General features: G+C 38.6%; 1 protein-coding gene across 16 annotated transcripts in view; it reads left to right on the plus strand.

Annotated features, from left to right (window-relative positions):
• The window catches only part of NRXN1 (neurexin 1), a 1,175,924-nt gene that overhangs the window by 788,013 nt on the left and 368,629 nt on the right, over positions 1–19,282 (plus strand). Inside the window, exon 1 of one of the 16 annotated variants that reach the window (XM_075863182.1) lies at positions 16,768–17,902. The exons of 12 other annotated variants lie outside the window; for them this stretch is intronic. In XM_075863182.1, the coding sequence (XP_075719297.1) occupies positions 17,668–17,902 (235 nt within the window). In that variant the 5' untranslated portion in view covers positions 16,768–17,667. Of the gene's footprint in view, positions 1–16,767; positions 17,903–19,282 lie in introns of those variants that run through there. 3 more of the 16 variants (XM_075863183.1, XM_075863180.1, XM_075863181.1) reach the window with 3 other exon arrangements.

Raw genomic sequence — 19,282 nt, forward strand, 5'->3', positions numbered from 1 at the left:
TTGCCATGGAATTCCATTTTAGAATCCAGAATTTTGATATTCAAAAATTAATTTCTCATATGTTCTGTAAGGTGTAATCTCCTCCAGCGCCCCTGGAATACAAGGAACAAATAGAAGCTTTGTATGATTCAAATTACATATAATTTTAATGTATGAAGATTTCCTGGATTACTAAACCTATTATTTAATGCTTTCCAAAAGGGTTGAGCTAATGGAGTTAAAATATAAATTCTCTTAAAACTACATTTCAAGGCTTTTTGTAATTCTAATGAAGGAACAGAAGCTACAACACATCCCTGCCCTGAGAGCGAAACTCACATGTGGTTCTGAATATTCCTGCTGGCTTAGGCCTCATGCACACGAACATATTTTTTTCCTCCCGTAAATAATGGCGTAAATACGGGTCCTTTGTCACACGTATTCGACCAGTATTCCACCCGTATTTACGGACCCGTTTTCTCTGCACTAATCGGCAGCCCCTTCTCTCCATCAGTGCTGGAAAGAGAGAAGGGGCAGCCCTTTCGGGCAGAGTTTATGTAGCGATTGAAAGTAAAAGAAGTTCATACGTACTGTTGTCTTGGTGATGCGTCCCTCTTTTGACATCCATCCGACCTCCCTGGATGACGCGGCAGTCCATGTGACCGCTGCAGCCTGTGATTGGTCTGTGATTGGCTGCAGCGGTCACATGGGATAAAACGTCATCCCGGGAGGCCGGACTGGAGGAAGAAGCAGGTAAGTTAACTTTTAATACTATTAACTCCAGCGGTAGTCCCTGTCCCGGGTGCTGAAAGAATTACTGCCGATCAGTTAACTCTTTCAGCACCCTGGACAGTGACTATCCCCTGACGTCGCCTAGCATCGCTCCCGTAATTATGGGTGCACACACGTAGCCACCCGTAATTACGGGAGCCCCAAAGACTTCTACGGGCCATGCCCGTGCCATAATTACGGCCTGAAATAGGACATGTTCTATATTTTTCAACGGCACACGCACCTTCCCGTAAACATACGGGAAGGTACCCATGGCCAATAGAAGTCTATGCGCCCGTAATTACGTCTCGTAATTACGGGCGTTTTTACGTACGTGTGGATGAGGCCTTAGACTGCACATTATGTCACTGGTCAGAGCAGAGGCTTGTGTACCAGAGATTTTCTTCAAACCGTTGCTGAGGACAGGAAGTGAGCGCCCCTGGAGTAGAACAGTATGTGGGCCCCTTGCTTATGAAGTGATCATTTATTTAGAATGATGGGGAATGTCCCATCATGGTTCCATATAAATTCCCTTACTAATGTGAAAGTCCACTATTAATTATGATGCATGGGAACCATTAAGTTTTGAATATGCCCCAATGCCTACTGGGCCCTTGTGCAGATATGGTATGTCCACTCCTGCTTAGTCAGCCATATTGGAGGCTATAGAAAGTATTATTTGGTCACCTGGTCACCCATTCTGCTTACAGGTATACACAAGCTCTTGCTTACTTTCTCCTCCCCCTCCTCTAATTAATGTTTGTCAATCTTGTGTATTAAATTGTTATAGTCACTCCTTTGTATTTTGTGACTATGTGAAAGGGAAAAGCACAGCTACACAAAAGTAGTGGTGCACACATAAAAATCTATTCAACTTGGAAGATAGCAAATTCCAGAGATATGTTTGCATATCGACTTGTAGAATTTTGCATTACATCATCTCAGCATACCGATCCCAAAATAGAATAATGATCTTCACCATTTGAAATTAATTCAAACTGGGCAGGTCTTTCTTGTTAACGTATTTATGACCCAACATTTTGTTTATTCAATATTACGGTGAATATGACTCCCTATCTCATTTGAATAATTGATCCCCTAGTTATTTAAAGAGGACGTATCACCTCTGATGACATGTCTGTTTTAGTAAATAAGGGTATTCCCCATTAAATAACATTTCTGGTGCATCTTTTCTTTGAACTCTACTTTGTGCCGTTTCTCTGTTATTCCTCTTTGAAATGTATGAATAAATTGACAACTGGATGTTACCAGTTGGGGGCGTGTCCCTACACAGACTGACATTATCCAATCAGTGCTGGCAGAGTGAGACTGTGTAGGGACACGCCCCTTTGACAAGGGGAATGGTAACGCCCAGTTGTCAATGTATTCAATTTCTAGAAGAAATAACAGAGGAACGGCACAGCGCACTGTTCTAAGAAAATATGTTCCAGAATTATTTCATGGGGCTACAAGTATTTACTAAAATAGACATGTCATGAGGGGTGACAGGTCTGCTTTAAAAGGCAACAGGTCTAATTGTTGGCCAAGAGATAAAGTATTTTATCCAAAATAATTATAGTAATAATTATTAGTCGGTTACCTTGTAGGTAGAGAAATGAGACACTTGTACAGTATGTTCATGTATAGTATAGGATGTATATATTAAAGTGGATGTACATGCAATATGTTGTCTTTTTTTCATTTTCATCCATTGTTGAGCATACAGTATCTGCCCTTGAGGATTTTTCTTACCTGGTTCACCCTTGGACTCATTTCCTTTCTTTATATAATGTAACTCTTAATCTCGTACAATGAATGTATACATAATACAGAGGTGATTGAACTATTAATGCAATAGGCACATTGTATGGAAAGGTCGATATAAACCAACGCAGGTCTAAAATGTATTCTCACAAATTATAATTGCCTGTTTATTGTCAATGAATAAAGCGGCATATTTTCGCATTTCCTCACATTCATTTTGAGAATGTGTCATCTTGATCGTTCACTACACATCCTACTCTGCGGTGGCAGAACTGGGCACAGCAAACATCTCTTCTGCATAAAATGACACAAGATTGACAGGAGAGCTCTGCTGAGGGATTCCAGCATTTTATTTAACATTGGAACGCAACGTTCACTGCAAAACAATCCATGGAATGAAATGAAAATGTATAGTGGACATTTTATAGCAAAAGCTTTATTTTCAGTTATCCAGGTACATATACTGTAGTATGTAGCAAGTATCAAATTGTGGTCTAACACCCAAAGGTACCCTATATTAATAAAAAATATATCACAATGTGTCATTTGTGTTTTGCAGAAAAGAACATTTTGTTTACTGCCCTAAATATTTCTAATATACTTTGTATTTCAATTAATCAGAATTTTTAAGATCTCTGTTAGTTGTCAGTGAATGGGATCATTGTTGTTGGAAGAAACACCCTAAGGGTATGTTCACACGGCGGGGGTCCGTAACGGCTGAAATTACGGGGATGTTTCAGCCTGAAAACATCCCCGTAATTTCAGCCGTACCGGCATGTGCAGGCGCTTGAACGCCGCGTCAATTACGGCCGTAATTTGCGCTGCTATTCATTGGAGTCAATGAATAGCGGCTCCAATTACGGCCAAAGAAGTGACAGGTCACTTCTTTGACGCGGGCGTCTATTTACGCACCGTCATTTGACAGCGGCGCGTAAATATACGCCTCGTGTGAACAGACAAACGTCTGCCCATTGCTTTCAATGGGCAGATGTTTGTCAGCGCTATTGAGGCGCTATTTTCGGGCGTAATTCGGGGCAAAAACGCCCGATTTACGTCCGTAAATAGGCCGTGTGAACATACCCTAATACTTTTCATGGCTGAGAATTGGCTACAACTGTATCCAATATAAGCCATCGTTTGCGAGATATGTAAAAAGACTGGACTCCAAGCTTATACATATTGACTGAACTGATGCATTGGAGCAAACTATGTATTTAGCCTACAGAGAATTGCCTAGACGGAATATATTTGCAGCAAATTCTCAGCATTAGGACATTACAGGCGCCTGGCTGTAAACAAGAATGTCCACATTTCTTGACAGCAAGCAGGGATCAAGTTTGGAATAGAAAGTTTCAGAAATTTAATTTGGTAATGATTAACATAAACCAGAAAACCCTTTTTAATGGGTATTTCCATCTAAGAGTGTTGTGACATATTGCTTAAATATTCTTTAACAATATGCTGGTGGTTCTGACTCCTGGGACTCATGTTGATCCCAAATATAAGGTCCCTTCTGCTTTACTCCTGATTAGAAATGGGAGGGAACTGTAACACAGCTACATTCAAACAAGTAAAAACTTAATACTGGGGATCTTTCGGAGTCCTAGCAGTCGGACCTCTACCAGTAGGAATTGATGGCATAATTTAATTTAATTTAATGCCAATACATCTGTCTTTCAAATATATATAGATCTATAGATCAAAGAAAAAAATAAAAATAAATATTAATACCATTTTAGCATTGGTCCTTGACACTAAGGCCTCATGCATACAAACGTGTTTTTGCGGCCATAATTCACCCGCATATCTGCGGGTGAATTGTGTACCCATTCATTTCTATGGGTCCATGCACACGACCGTGGTTTCCACGGTCCGTGCATTGGCCGGGAGCCCAAACCGCAAAAAGATATTATACGGGCCGCTTGAAATTCATGTGTGCAAAGTCTGTGATTTGCGGTTGGCCAGCAAAATAAAACCGCGGCCATCCGTACCGTAATCACGGACCGTACACACGGCTACGGTCCTGTGAATGAGGCCTAAGACACTAAAGCCCATTATAAATTTCTAATTTTACAGCAATGGCGGCTGATATTTTGAATTATAAATGGCGTCCTTTACTCTCTTTCTGTTGTGTTATTTCTAGAGAAGTCTATAAGTAAGCAGCATATTTTATTCACAGGCAAAGCAGATCTGAGACTTTATTGTGGACATGCACAGTTAATGCTTCAAATTGAGCTAAAACTTGCATGCTGAATGCATTGATTTATTTACGTCTTAAAAGAAACCCTAGTGAATAAGCCTAATAGGTTTACAGCCAAGTAATTTATCAATCACATGAGCCAAATTATTGCACAGAAAAAAGACTATTAGCAACTTACCGAGACTTCTAACCACTGCATAACCTTTTATTTATTGTTTTTTTAATTAATTTTATCCGATTCTGGGAATACATTAATCCATATTTTACTTGTTCTCTTTGAATATTGTTATTATTGTCTTTTGAATACTACGTAAGGCTCATGCTACCATTAACCTACTACTGACTGATGAGGCAAGATGGGCAAATAAGGGCAAAATAGCGACTTAATTGGGCAAGGTTCTACTATGGGTTCGCACTTATCAAGGCAATTGCGCTATTTCTCTTAGGGACGATGTCTAGGGCAACCATAGGGCAGATATAGGGCTGCAATACTGCACTCAGTAGGAGCTAACGGCCTCCAATGATACCCTGGACTGTGGTAAGATTGTAGCCTTTTCTATTTGTCTAAATATTGTAACATTGTATGCTGTTATACATCAGCCCTGTTTGTTAGTGTTATTTTTTTAGTCACTTCTGCTTATATTTAGGGATTTAGGATGCAAATTGTATGTTCCAGTGATACTTAGAGATGAGGTGAACCCTGAGAAATGTTCTTATTCACTTCTTGTATTTCTGAACTGTATTTACCCAATTATTCTTATTTTAGCTTCTACTGTCTGGAGGCTGTAAAATGGTTTCTAAACAGGAACATAGTGTAATTCATTGATAGACGTGATGTGAGGGTCATGTTATTGTTGTGGTACAATGTAGTAATGTATTGAGTTAATCAATGGGAGAGACTCAATACAACCATGATTCTGGGCCTTAGGCAAGTCACTTTCCTGCAGTGCTTTGGCGAGGATGACCCATCGAACAAATGAGTTGCGCTCATCAAGGCATCGACTGCCGGGGTAGAAGAAATCCTTCCTTCTATCATAGATCCAACCAGCCAACATTGCCAGATTTTTAAGTCAAAGCTTCTGAGTTGTAATGCAAAATCTGTACCAAGGACCCCCAGACCATCATAGGCCATTTATATGTAGAGGAGCCATTGCAACGTCTGCACCACCTATAGTTATGCACCTGGAGATTATATGACCTATCTTCCACCTGATACTAAGATCTCAAATGTCCCCTAAATATGTTTATAATAAAAACACTGAATAAGTTGTTCTCTTTATAGCCTACCTCTGAACAGCAAGGAGAATATTATTATATTCATTTACATATAAAGATGGTTTATAACTAAATAATTTTTTACAATTTTTTGCAAAAGCAGAATGTGTACATAAATAAACTGAGGGTAAATCAATCAGAAGTAAGCAAAGGGCATTGGTTAAAATGGGGCCTACATTTTACATAGGGCCCCTTAAAGTCCACAACACGTGTTGTTAGCTTTACCATTGTCGAGAACATTCATTTAGATCAGCAAGGCCGTATTTTTGAATAACACAATGATTAATATTGTGATTTAATACCCATGTGTTTAATTAAGAGAACTGTTTACTTAACTATATGAGCACTTTGCAATAATCTTCACAAGAGAACACACTAAGAAAGTTTACTAAGAGACCACAATTGGTATAATGGTAGGAGTCACAATACTTTAGTACAAAGGGTGGTCTTCGTAAAAACAAACATCCTATGAAGGAATTCGATGAATTTCCAGTTGAGGAAAATTAGAAAAATGTAGCCATTCCAATGACTGGAACAGTAGATGCTCTTTATTAGTGTTTTCTGATCCAGCAAATAAAGGGTGATCCCCAGGTGACAACCAGCCACTATGACATCCATGTGCCCTGATAGGGCATCTAGGAATGACTTTATGAGACAACTGCTTTATGATATAAACAACCCTTTCACAACGACAAACAGAGATCTATAAATTGTGGACAATAAAATGCCATTTTACCACGGTTAGTTCAAGACCACATACAAAAAGTAGGCAGATGTTGGGCACCACCAAATATTTGTTATTTCACATACAGTAGCATATAAGCAACATATAAATAGAGGGCATGTGCACCATTTTTTTAAAAATTAGCAACTTTTCAAGTATTTAAAAAAAAATAAATATTCTACAATTTAGTGACCACCGCTCTTATGCAGATTTATGTGCATTATTTGTTACAGACCACAAACAAACCCTGTATAGTCTTATCCTGCAGACATGTGCTACTTCCATCTGTCTCCTCTTTAAAGGGGGTTTTACACAGGACAATGTGTAAACAGGGCAGTGACCAGCAGATGAACGAGCAAACGCACGATCATCTGCTGGTCGTATCGTTTTAAAAAAGTAAAATATTATCGTTGTTGGCAGCACATCTTGGTGTGTAAACAGAGAGACGCGCTGCCGACATGATAATAATGTATGGGGACGAGAGCTCGGAGTAACGACTGCTCGTCCCCATCCATAGCTCCGTGTGACAGGAGAAAGCGAGCGCCGATCAACGATGTCTCGTTGATTCACGCCAGCTGCACCGGCCGAGGGTCGGCTGGTGTAAAAGGGCCTTTACTGTCTGTAGGTCAGTAAGAAGAGGGAGCAGATGGAAGAGAATACTAGACTGTAGGATCAGACTACACACAGTGTTTATTTGTAGTCTGTGACCATGGAAATACACAGATTAGCATAGGAGCTGCATATACAAAACCTGTACACAAAAAAAAGCTGTATAAAAACAGGTCTTTGCTGTATTGCAAAATTTACTTGATGTATCACATGATTTTCGATCTTCTTTAACCCCTTAGTGACCAGCCCATTTTAGGCCCTAATGACCAAGCTATTTTATTCGTTTTTCTATAGTCGCATTCAAAGAGCTATAACTTTTTTATTTTTTGTCTACATAGCTGTATGAGGACTTGTTTTTTGCGGGATTAGTTGTACTTTTTAATAGCACCATTTTAGGGTACATATAATTTTTTAATTAACTTTTATTAACTTTTTTTTGGGGGATTATAAAAAAAAAACGAAATTCCGCCATTGTTCTATGCGTTTTTAAATTGACGGTGTTCACTATGCGACGTAAATAACATGTTACCTTTATTCTATGGGTCGGTACGATTACGGCGATACCACATATGTAGAGGTTTTTTATGTTTTACGACTTTTGCACAATAAAAACACTTTTGAACTAAAATTATTTGTTTTTGCCTCGTCTCTTTCCAAGAGCCGTAACTTTTTTATTTTTCCATCTTTTTTTTGGGCTTGTTTTCTGCGGGACGAAACGTAGTTTTGATTGGTACTGTTTTGGGGTGCATGGGACTTATTGATTCATTTTTATTATGACTTTTTTGGGGGGCAATGGAAAAAATTTGCAATTTGGCCATTGTTTTTTGCGTTTTTTTTTTTACGGTGTTCACCTTGCGGTTTAAATTACATATTAACTTTATTAATGGAGTCATTACGGTCGCGGCGATACCATATATGTGTACTTTTATTTCTTTTTTACACTTTTACTAAATAAAACCACTTTTTATGGAAAAAAATGGATTAATTTTTTTACTGTAACTTTTATTATTAATCTTTATTTCACATTTATTATTTATTTCACTAGTCCCACTAGGGGACTTTACTGTGCGATCTTCAGATCGCTGATATAATGCTCTGGTATACTTCGTATACCAGAGCATTATTGCCTGTCAGTGTAAATCTGACAGGCAATCTGTTAGGACGTGCCTCCGGCGCGTCCTAACAGGCATATGTCCAGGGCAGACCTGGGGGCTTTCATCAAGCCCCCGGCTGCCATGACACCCCATCGGAGACTCGCGATTGCATTCGCGGGCCGCCGATGGGTGACAGAGGGAGCGCACTCCCTCTGTAAACAAAGTTAAATGCCGCGGTCGCTATTGACGGCGGCATTTAACGGGTTAAACGTCCGCGATCGAAGTAAACTTCGGGAGACCCGTGCAGGACTTGGACTAGGCTCACGTGTAAAGGCGTCAGCCTAGCCTAAGGCCCCTTAGTGATGAACGTTAAAAGGCGTATTGATGGTCACTAAGGGGTTAAAAAATGCACATCTTGCCTGTGTGATAAGTGAATGAGTGCACGTGACTTGAACAAATAAATACCCTATAGTTAACAAGAACTAAAATATAATTTAAATATTTTTCCTTACACATGTAATTTTTTTCAGATTAGGGAACATGTTAAGTATTCATTGTTCTATTAATACCTTATGATTTCCTAGGGCTTTTTAACTATGTTAATGATGGCAAAACAGTTCCCCATAATCATGTTATGCTATGCATGCTGAATGAAGAAGCTTGTATTAACTTGTATAATAGCATGTGACCTATTTGAGGAGGAAATGCCTCCGGTGGGTGTTGCATGAAATAACGCTGAGGTTATCAACACCGTACAGTGATATGTGCTACATTCTCTACACTATAGCAAATGATTGCCTTTTGGCACAGGATTTTTTTTATACATACTGGCAGATATTTACAAAGGGATTTAAAACAACTGTTTGCCAACATTTATTGTTTGCCATTAACTAAGGACGAAACACCTGTCCTACACAAAGCAATGTATCTGATGCCGTGAATCAACAAAAGAGGCTAAACTTGCAGGTTTCGTCACCTTGCAAAACAAATAACGCGTCTGCCAACATATCCATTGAGTAAACATGATTACCAATCCGTAGAATAAGATAATATGAGATTAAGTGTAGGTTTCTTAAAGAACAGCTTTACATCCCTTAAACAAGTGTAGTTAGTCTTATATATTCACGTTGCTATGATACAAAGAGTGCGTAGAATCGACATATGTTATCATAAACTGACAGGATTAACTGAGAGGGAATACAAAAAATTGTATCTAAGCCAAATGTTGCGGGCAATTGGTTGTCCCACTGACATTTATGCTGGCATAAGTAGATGATGGGTGAGACCTTTGCCCATTCTCAGAGTTTCATATTGCTGGGTGTCGAAGAAAATTGATAGATTGGTCACACCAGATAGTTTGCCAATTATGTTCAGAAACCTTCTTGTATGCTATTGATCCCATCTGATTGTAATATGTTCTTCATATCTTCTCTGAAATGGTTGATTGTCTTTTTGGATGAAAAAAAAGTAGGGCCATGTATGATCTACCGCATTCTATTCTAAGTTTTATCATAAGTTTACAGGAACTGTAAGGCGATGTTAAAAAATGTGGTTGAGCCAAAGCCTGTGAGCTACCGGTTTTCCCTGTCAAATTTATGGTGGCCAAACATAAATAAACGGTGGGTAAGACATCAGCTCAAATTCAGAGCTCCTCAAAGCTGGATGTTTGAGAAAATTTAATTGTTAGGTCAAACATGCCGAGAATTCGCCTTGTATGATATTGATCCCATCTGATCACAAGAGGTTTCTCATATGTTCTCTCAAATGGCCTGACTGTCTTTTTGGACAAAAAGTTGGCCCATGTATCTCTTTTCTCTGGATTTCTTCCAGAACGTTGGATTTGTGTTGAATTTGTGTTTACAAAAAGCAGGAACCATGGCAAGTATTTACTTTTCTTGACTTTTTGAGTAATTAATGCTTAAAATGCTAAGGTATGGTAAAATACTGCCAAAAATTATAAATAAAAAGCATTATGTGGCAGAAAATATTATATGATAGCGTTGCGACTGGTTTAACTAATACACTGCAAATTTGGCCTTCAAACAATTGAAAAGGATTAAAGGTGTTTATGGCAAGGATTAAAAATAAAATGAGCTTTTGCCCTCCGGACCCAAACGGAGAAGACTGTTTACTAGAAAGCCATTCTCGTTAACGTAATTATCTCTTAGTCGTGTTGCAGTTTAATTTTTCTTATATTGCCAATAAGGCTGTTGAAAGAGGTACAATAAAAAGGATATTATCTGTGTTATTGATTAGGAAGGAAGGGAAGTTGCTTGGATCTATGTTGGCGCTCCTCAGGAGACTGTTTATCTGAACTGAAATGTAATATATTAGTATTCACTTCAAAGAAAAAATAAAAGTTAGATTTAGGAGCGTAAAAGGGGCATTTCTTAATCCTTGAAGTAGGAATTTGCTCTTTCCTTGTGATCCCATTGCTTTCTGGGTGTTTGACGTTGATTCTGTTAGTGGAGAACGAGAGCCACGCTACTTACTTCTTTCTGCATTTATCTTTTTTTTTTTTCTTGGCTGAGGTTTACCATCTAAATTGTTGTTGAAGTAAATATAAAAAGCTTTTCCCTGCAATGATCAGAGTCTCAAGTGGACAGTCGTGAATAGTGGAGCAAAGACAATATTTACATGAGGAGCTGTAAAAGAAATTATGGACTCGATGCACTGTATCAAAGGCTTGCATTTCTGAATTGAGATGCAGTTGTGACTTTTTTCTGTTGAGATTTTTCACATGCATAACCCTGTAGTGGAAAAACCACAGGAGAGTCATCTTACACACATGTAATGCATAAAACATGTTGCCAGATATAAAGCAGCTATGATATATATTTCCATTTAAAAGGTGATGTTTACTTATGCACTCACACATTTCTTCTATCAGGGATACATTCTTAAGTGAGCTATACCTGAGGATTCTACCCAGCTAGAAATGAACTCAAGAGGTTACTCACTATACATATATATATATATATATATATATATATATATATATATATATATATATATATATATATATATATATATATATATATATAAAATATATATATATATATGTATATAAATATAAATGGCCAGTGGGAAACTTCAAGTACTCTGAATTGTGGGACTCTTTGTTCCAACTATCATTTGCAGGAAAAATAACAGCATTCTATAGACCATTGCCATTAATTGCACCCAAGCCTGTTACCAACTGCCAAATGAGCAATATGTTCAGCTACTTCAGTACATATGTACTCCGGGTCTCTGAAGAGAAGGACTGAGAACCTTTCGAAGAGAAATCAGTCTCTGTTCAATACAGAAAGAGCAATATTTATTTATTTTTCCATTTTCTACAGAGTGGAGCGATATAATGTTACACCTCTTCCCTTGACAACTCTATATAATCTACCTTTAATCCTTATGTAGACACCATAAAGATATGTCTAAAAAAAAAACTTACTTAAAAAAATACAGTACACATACTTGCATTTTTCACTTATTTCAAGAACTTTAGTGCTCTATTACCTATCGGTGGCTTTTTAAGAGCATAGATTCTGAGTCCAAATAGCCAATATTGCTTTTGAGATGAGTCTTGTCCTACAGTCTTGGGGTAGTAATATGCTACCTAACAACCATAAAAAACAGTTGGCACCCTGATAAAGTGTGGTTCTTGTGTCTTGGGATCCCAAATAATTTCCAATCAATAAATTGGCACTCACTTTTAATGCAGAATCTTTTCATTTCTTTTATGAATAAAATATGTTTAATGCTTATATCTTGGCAAAAAAAATAAGAAGATTCTGCATGAAAAGTGAGTGTTGGTCTGTTAATTGAAATACAGGTGTGACATACAGATGCGTCAACCCTTACCTTTGTTTGATTGAATTTGGTTAAAAGTTTTAGATTCTCATGAAACAAATTCAATACAATATCGTGACATGCTAGCAAAACCCTTGAGAGGCTGCAATTCACATCACAACCACTGGGTGGCCACACATAGACACATATAGCATGGACATCTCGTGCCAGAGTATCACAAAATCATGTTTTTTTTCCAAAGCTGGTCACCTCATGCCACACATCCCAGGATATGTTAAGATAAGAGGAAAGGTAAGGAAGGACACATCTGTAGCAAAGTTTGTCATATGTAATAGTGGCTCAGTTTGTCATTTATCACAACTGATGTGACACCCTGCCTGCCTGACAGGAAAGTTGCAAGTTCCTTGGTTTTTATGTCCTGCTGGATGGGAATGTCGGACACCCAGGAGGCTTTTCTTATAAAAGCAGAGGGAACTGTCCCCGCCTCTATTATATGTGTGAACAAGTCCTCAAGTTATCAGGATGCAGAAAAAAACAAAAGCACAAAGAGTTAAATGACACATTGAACATTGCTACATCTGTATTATTATTATAATTATTATTATTTGTCTTACTGTGTTTTATTAAATACAACCCTTTATATATTGTAATTGAGACTTTTTTCAGCAAATAGAAATAATCCCACTGACAAATATCTAGGACTGACGTGACCTGCCCTCTTGTTTAATACTTGGACCTTCAGCTAATTAGGATGTTGGAGAATTGATTGCACACTTACTCTATGTGAAGACAGATAGTAATGAGTCTGTCAAAGAAAGGCAGACTTACACATTGCTGGCTTCACTAGCCCCATCGCTACATATACAGCATTGCTCATTTAAGCTAGAATTAGCCTATTCATTTTGTTTTGTGGTCTGTGGACCTTGTCAGTTCTATATATACAGTAATGACATGCTTCATAAATTTTATTGATACAGTAGGTTAGATCAATCTTGCCACAATGATTTTCTGCCCAGATTGTTAATATATGTATTTGCATGGGGAAAATCTGATTGTACACATAATTATTGCTAAAGTAAACCACATACTATATAGTATATTAGCATGAGGAAAGCCATGGAGGTTACCTATGGTTTACAGTAGGATATGCTATAATAAGCACTAAGCAATGATAACTTTTCTATCTGGCTGAACTGACTGCGTATCATCTTGAATCTATAAGGAGGATATCGGAGAGGATGTCCCCATTTCAGTTCATTTAAACCTGCATGCTCTAATCTGATCGTATGCTTCAGGAATGAGATGGTTAATTTAGCTGCCACTCTTAGGGCTTGTTCACACGTAACGGAATTGCTGCAGAAAATTTCCGTTGAAAGTAGCAGACATTCTGCTGCAGAAAAAACGCACCATTTCCTGCGTTTTTTACTGCAGAAAATGGTGCGGATTTTCCTGTGTTTTTCTCAATGTTGGGAGATGGTGACATCTCCTCTGAAAAACGCAGCAATTCAGTCCACTTTCCGCAGCAGGAATTGATGTGGTACGAAAGATACGCACCGCAAGTCAATTTTTAAATCTCATCCCCTTTTCTGCTACGTATTTTCTGTCCGCACTTCCAGATGGAAAATACGCAGCAATTCTGCTACGTGTGGACAAGCCCTAAAATGTACTGAAAGTAGGAAACAGGCTAAAGAACTGTGTGCAAACACTAATAGATTTACATATGACGTAAAACTTAAAGCTGCTGGGTGTGAAATGTGAAATTTGTAATAGGGCCCCGTGTGCCATTTACAACACTGGTGACTTCTTATGTGGTAGGTGGGTCTTTAGGTGCCCTAGGCACCAGGCCCTGCGCTACACTCCTGCATAAGAGACCGGGGCAGATTTACTAATGTGATTGCACTTAGACCGTGCCGTATAATGCACTAAATGTGGCACATTTCTGGCGCATAATTTTGCATCAAGTTTTAGACCTATTTATGAAGCAAATGCGCCAAATGAACCATTTTTAAAAGTGCATACAAAAGGGAATGTGGTTTAGTGAAAATTGGTGCAAAAAAAATGATGACAAATAAGTCAGCCAAGAGGCGGTAGAGTATAAGGAAAAGTGTCTATCACGTCTAGCAAGATGCAGCATGCATCACTGTAATAAATTTGGCGCATCTTCTGGCTACCTGCTCTAAGGTTACACCGTCTAAATCTTAGTACTCAGAACTTATTCTAATAAGAATTTAATGACTTTCCACAATTACCCTGTGTGGTTCAATAAAAGAGAGTCCTGCCAATATGTCAATAGAGATGGAAGAATACAGGTCTGGGATTTGCTAAGAATCAGGCATCTTAAAGCAGAAAATGTTAAATATTCACTCATATATATAAGTTAAAAGAGTCTATTCTCCAGTCTCAAGATTTACCGCAAATCAGATTCATATCTTCCTGAGAATCAATGGAGAAGGGAATTTTTAAATATTTGTTTATCTTTAGAAGATGAAGAATTGATTTACTAGGTGTGACATCGGCAGTGAATAGGCTTCAATTGTCTCCCGGAGAATCAATGTAAAAATTGCTTCATATCCATTGGCCACGTTAGTGTTGTCATCACTTGCACTACCTGAACAGCACCAGCAGACTTTGTATATCACAACATAACCTGTCACCATTAACATCATTATAAAGGAATTGAATCAATTTCTAAAAGAAACAACAACAATGTTGGAAGCGATCAGGCCACGCAGTGATTCTTTGTGATATGGAATAAATATTATTAATGATACTGGGAGCTTAACCAGTTCAGCAGCAGTGATATGGACAGTGACAGCAACTGTATCATAATAATACTTGGAGCTTAACCAGTTCAGTACCACTGCTATGGACAATGAATGGATAATAATAATAATGTCGGAAGTTTAACTAGTTCAGCACCACTGTTATAGACAATGACTGGATGATAATAATAATAATGTCGGGAGTTTAACTAGTTCAGCACCACTGTTATAGACAGCGACTGTGTCATAATAATAGTACAGTAAGAGCTTAACCAGTTCAGCACCACTGCTATGGACGGCGACTGTGTCATAATAATAGTAGGAGCTTAACCAATTCAGCACCACTGCTATATGCAATGGCTGTGAACCTTTCTCTAGAACAGTTCTACCTGACCCCTATTCTTCCTTCTGCTGCTGCAGCTGGGCTCAGGCCACTTTCTGATCAGGTGAGCAGGTTTTCCAGAAACAGTTGAGCGCATTTTGTTACTTGCTTTTGGAACTCCAAGAGAAGTGAATGGAAACTATGGAATCAGGGTAGCACAGTGAGCTAAGCTGTTTCTGGAACTCATGAGCTACGGAAACAGCAAAACGCGCTGTGCCACGTTGTTTCTGTAACTCCCATTCACTTCTATGGGAGTTCTGGAAACAGTGTTGCAAAATGCGCTCAGCTGTTTCTGGAAAACCTGGCACAGCAACAGCGGCAGAAGGTAGGACGGGGTCAGAGGGGAACAGTTCTAGAGATAGGTCCCAGAGAGCCTGTGAATATGCTTAAATGTCCAAAATAAGAATTACCCCTTTAACCGTTTCAGCACCACTGGTATGACAGTACCACAAGACAGTAACTTGTTAAAAAATGATGGTAGAATTTTAACAAGTATTGCTAAGGACAAGAAACTAATCCAGCATCATCATTATGGAAAGTGATTATTATTATTATTATTATTATTGTTATTATTATTATTATTGTTATTATTATTGTTATTATTATTGTTATAATTATTGTTATTATTCGAGAACCATAAAATTGTTCTGCAGCAGAATAACAATAGTAATACTAATATTTTTTAATAATAATTAATAATAATAATCAATAATAATAATCATCATTGTAATAATAAACAATATTACCAATAATAATACTACTAATAATAATAATAACAACTGTTAATAATTCTAGGAGTCAGCACCACCATTCTGGCAAGCAAAATAATAATATTAATAAGCATTAAACCCATTCAGCACCATTTTTATGGGCAGTAATTTCTTAATTAAGCATTTTAAGGGGTTAAGCAATGGCTCTTGTGCTTTACTGTTATCCATCCAGTAACAGGTTAAAAAAAAAAAATCTCAATTTCCACTTCCACTTAAACAATAAGAAAAGCATCATTTAACATAGAAAAATCTGACATTACATTAATAAGTGTGGAAACTGTTTACAGCCCAGGCAGCGCCGATCATTTCTCTACTCAAGTATTTTCCAATATTCCAAGAAAGCAACAGTGTCTGTGACAATAAGGTTAACATCTAGCAAGCTTTAAGAAAGACCCCCCCTCCCCCTGAAAGAAGTTCTTGCCGGCATCCAAGCAGCAATCATGACATGTAACCCTTAGAGCACAAGGTGGCGCAAGAACACATTGATTCATTCTGCAATAGCATGTGGCTTTCTCCACCGTTCAAAGGGTTAAGATGTGTATAAGTTTTCTTTCTTTCTTTTTTTTTTTAATTCCAAGATGTTGGAACATTTGATCTATAGCATAGAAGGGGAAATGCTGAGTATATCTGCACCAGAGCCTTGTGCACACAGCAGAGATAAGAGTGCTGCTTCTTTTGAAGCTTTCAGAAAACTGAGCAGCACATGCTTTGGTGTTCTAGGTGTATAATAATAGCAATGGGAATCAGAAAGGGTTTTTTTTGCACAGCATTATTCTGCCTCCCTCTTTCACATAGGCTCTTCCTCTGCACTGCATCCAAGCTTCAGTGATTTGCTGTTTGGAGACTGCAGATTTGCATAGGCTTCAGATCGGAAGCATATTCTTCTCCCTGATTCTTCTCCCTGATTCTTCTCCCTGATTCCTCTCCCTGATTCTTCCATAAGGCTGCACTATTCTCTGGAAACATGCTCTGGTATTACTGTTAATAGTCAGACCACTCAGATTGCTTGGGGGAAGGCAGATTATTGAGTTGCTGTGGTTAAGACTGCTGTGTGAGTCCATACACTAAATGCAGAACCTTGGAGAGCACATCAATTTTTATTCCTCAGCCAGCTCTAGGAAGTGGCTCTTTCTTCAGTATTCTAACTGGATATCCTGTGGATTATTATGGCTGCGATTCATCTAGAGGAAATCCCTTTTATGCTGCTAGTTTTGCAAACTATGGATCATTAATTGAAAGCTGCTCCTCAACTTGTCACCTCTTCTGATTTGAAGAGGATCTAAGTGAAGATCTCTGAATTGTGCTGTGTGAGTGACTATGTATTTGGCTGGGGATTGGTGTCATTGGACCAGAAAACTTGGGGAAAGAATGAAGTAGAAGGAGCAGGGAGAAATATCTATTTCTAGGAGTGCGAGGAAAAGGGAGACATTGCGTCTGGGATGGAGCTGTGAATCTCAAGCCTTGTGGAGTATAAGGGGAAAAGTTTGTGCAGAGCTGCATCTGGAAGGCTGCTCTCTGCTTGACTGCTCCATGCAGCAGCAGCAGCAGTGGCTGCCCTGGAACTCCAGCTCTGACCCTGGCCCTGGTAGTGCCAGCCTTCGTTTGGCCATGTGGATACTGCCTCTAACCCTCAGTGGGGTCCTTGGGGTGACCTGGGGTGCATCCAATCTGGGAACCCACCACATTCACCACTTCCATGGAGGAAAGCATGTTTCAGCACCTATTGCAATCTACAGGTCACCTGCTTCCTTGAGGGGAGGAAACGGTGAGTCCTTTTTTCCACCTCCCCAATGTCTGCTTTTAACCCAGTTTCCAAAACCTGCAGAAAATACAAGTGCTGATGGTAGTATATTTAGGACTTAATGCCTTCTTGTCTTCCCCTGGCTGTACAGGGGTTAATTTCCCTTGACAGTATTGTTGTTGTCTTAGCAGCATCTTTAAGATATTTTATTCTGCAAAGTTATGTGTATTAGATGGAGAGACTGCATGTGTGTAGGGTAAGCACTTTGCAGTAGAATAGGGAATGTGTAATGTAAGGGTGTGTGTAATGTGGTCATTAATAATATTGTGTAGCATTACAGTAGGTGAAGACTAATGCACAGCCATGTACAGTACTGAGGTGTAGAATGATAGTGCACTGGTAGAATGATATAGGGGACATATTTTATAAGGATATATAATATGTGATCATTATTATGACAGTATATACCGGGTGCTGCATATACAAGTGTGAATCACTAACAGAAAGATACAGGAGTACATTATAGGCACATGATGGGCATAGTATGTTGGTATATATCTGTTTTTGAGTATAATATACCCCATGATGACAGTCCGTGAGTGTGTGCAATCATTCCCTAGATAGCTGAACACAGTTGTTATTCTCAGTGCCCTCTCCAGCTATGCTCATATTCATACCATCTAGGCTTGGGAAAAAAATGTTCTCTTCTTTCTGTAAAGTGACCCTCCAAATACTGCTGAATTTCCCTATTGTTCCAAGGCATCATTCATTACTGCAGTGGAAGCCAAGCACAGATAGGATACAGCCGTGTTTCCTCCGAATAGGAAAGAGTTAAAGGGCATTGCAATGAGGATTCCACCCTGAATATCTGCTGTGACAGTCTGCAGGATTTTGAATGCTTAATACTATCAGTTTGAGAGTGCACAGTGGGATATTGTCTTGCATGGTCCAAAAGGTGCAAAGCCACCATTGCATATCAACACAATAGAATAAAATAATACCTGCTGCCATTCTCCATGAGATTTATGTTCAGCCCCATGTACAGTAGGAGGTTTAAATTGCTGCACCTTGGTGTGGCTTCATATATTTACATTCATGTGCATCATTTTTGATCCCTAATTTGATGATTAGTTCCTGAGCACTAACTAAGAAACAGAGAGCAGGAGTATAAACATCAAGCTACACAGTCATTAAGAGAAAGACCACCTGGAGAATTGCCTGAGTATGAATGGAATGGAGAGTTAATTGTCATGAGAACATGCAACAAATATCAATGATGTCACTTCAGTGGAAAGTGCTTTTATCTCTACTCATATTTGCCCAGTGCTGGTCCAGATCTCTGGGTTATAGAGAACGTAGGGCCAGACATCTGGGTATTTTAAAGCAACCAAGTTGTCTCTGTAT

This window comes from Rhinoderma darwinii, chromosome 4 (assembly GCF_050947455.1).
Source record: "Rhinoderma darwinii isolate aRhiDar2 chromosome 4, aRhiDar2.hap1, whole genome shotgun sequence".
NCBI lineage: Eukaryota > Metazoa > Chordata > Amphibia > Anura > Rhinodermatidae > Rhinoderma > Rhinoderma darwinii.